General features: G+C 43.2%; 1 protein-coding gene across 1 annotated transcript; it reads right to left on the reverse strand.

Annotated features, from left to right (window-relative positions):
- Positions 1-3: 3 nt before the first annotated feature.
- On the reverse strand, positions 4-844 carry LOC107735874 (ELAV-like protein 1; the record flags this gene model as incomplete). The annotated part of the gene is made up of 3 exons (XM_016547434.1): positions 661-844; positions 351-576; positions 4-218 (listed from the first exon to the last, which is right to left on the reverse strand). Coding segments are annotated over exons 1-3 (523 nt in total), but the record flags the coding sequence as incomplete, so codon positions are not given.
- Between the last annotated feature and the right edge of the window lie 189 nt (positions 845-1,033).

Genomic DNA, 1,033 nt, shown 5'->3' on the forward strand with positions numbered 1-1,033 from the left:
TGGTAACAAACCCAAATCCTTTGCACTTGTTGGTGTTGAAGTCGCAGATCACTTTCACATTTGTGACGGCACCGAACGGCCCGAACATCTGCCACAGAATGCCCTCATCTGCATCCTGGCCCAGGTTGTAAACGAAAATACACCAGCCTGACGAGGAGTTTCCAGGCATGTTACCTCCAGACATGCCACTCATGTGGTCCACACTCATTGGAGAGAACCTGAGGACAGGAAATCACAACGTTCAGTTCATCAGATTCACACGGTGTTTTAAAGACAAAGAATTTTCATTTTTGGGAGAGAGATCCATTTAGGAACGATGTGGTAAGCAAGCAATGTCTGACTTCATTCACCTGAATCTCTGGGCCTGGTGGTGGACGGGCCCCCCAAAGCGGCGAGGCTGTGTGTGGTAAACAGGTGGAATAATTTGTGAGTTTTTCACTTGGTTGGGACTGGCAGCGAACTTTACAGTGATTGGCTCTGCAGCTCCTGGCGGCTTCTGCCCATTCAAGTCCTTAATTGCGTCCTCTGCCTCTGCTCTCTTGTCAAACCGAATGAAAGCCACACCACGAGAGAGTCCTGCAATAAGAATAAATTGTAAGCACTTAAATGCACACTAAGACATTCCAAGTGTGACAGACACAACTATGCTTATCTACCAACCTGACACTTGATCGACGAGGACACGGGAGTTGATTATTTTGCCATAACGTGCAAACATTTCTTCTATGTCCTTCTGCGTCATTGTTTTAGGCAGCCCACTTATGTAAAGGTTGGCATCCTTTATGGTATCAGAGCTTGGCCTGGCATATGACACCTGTCAGGAAGAGCAAAGTTAAAAGATCAGATCTTGAAGAAACACCTCCCCTGGAGGGGAATCATTTAAAAAACTAAATGTAAAAAAATTTAGATACAAACTTTTGCAATTTTTTCAAACTGATTTTTTAAACTGTGCTTTTTTTTCAGATTAGGGACACCCCCAATATGTTGAAAAAATTATTTGTACCATGTTTTTTTTCCTTACAAATATTAAATA

The sequence above is a fragment of the Sinocyclocheilus rhinocerous genome, unplaced genomic scaffold (assembly GCF_001515625.1).
Source record: "Sinocyclocheilus rhinocerous isolate Xijiao unplaced genomic scaffold, SAMN03320098_v1.1 C36347233, whole genome shotgun sequence".
NCBI classification, from domain to species: Eukaryota; Metazoa; Chordata; class Actinopteri; order Cypriniformes; family Cyprinidae; genus Sinocyclocheilus; species Sinocyclocheilus rhinocerous.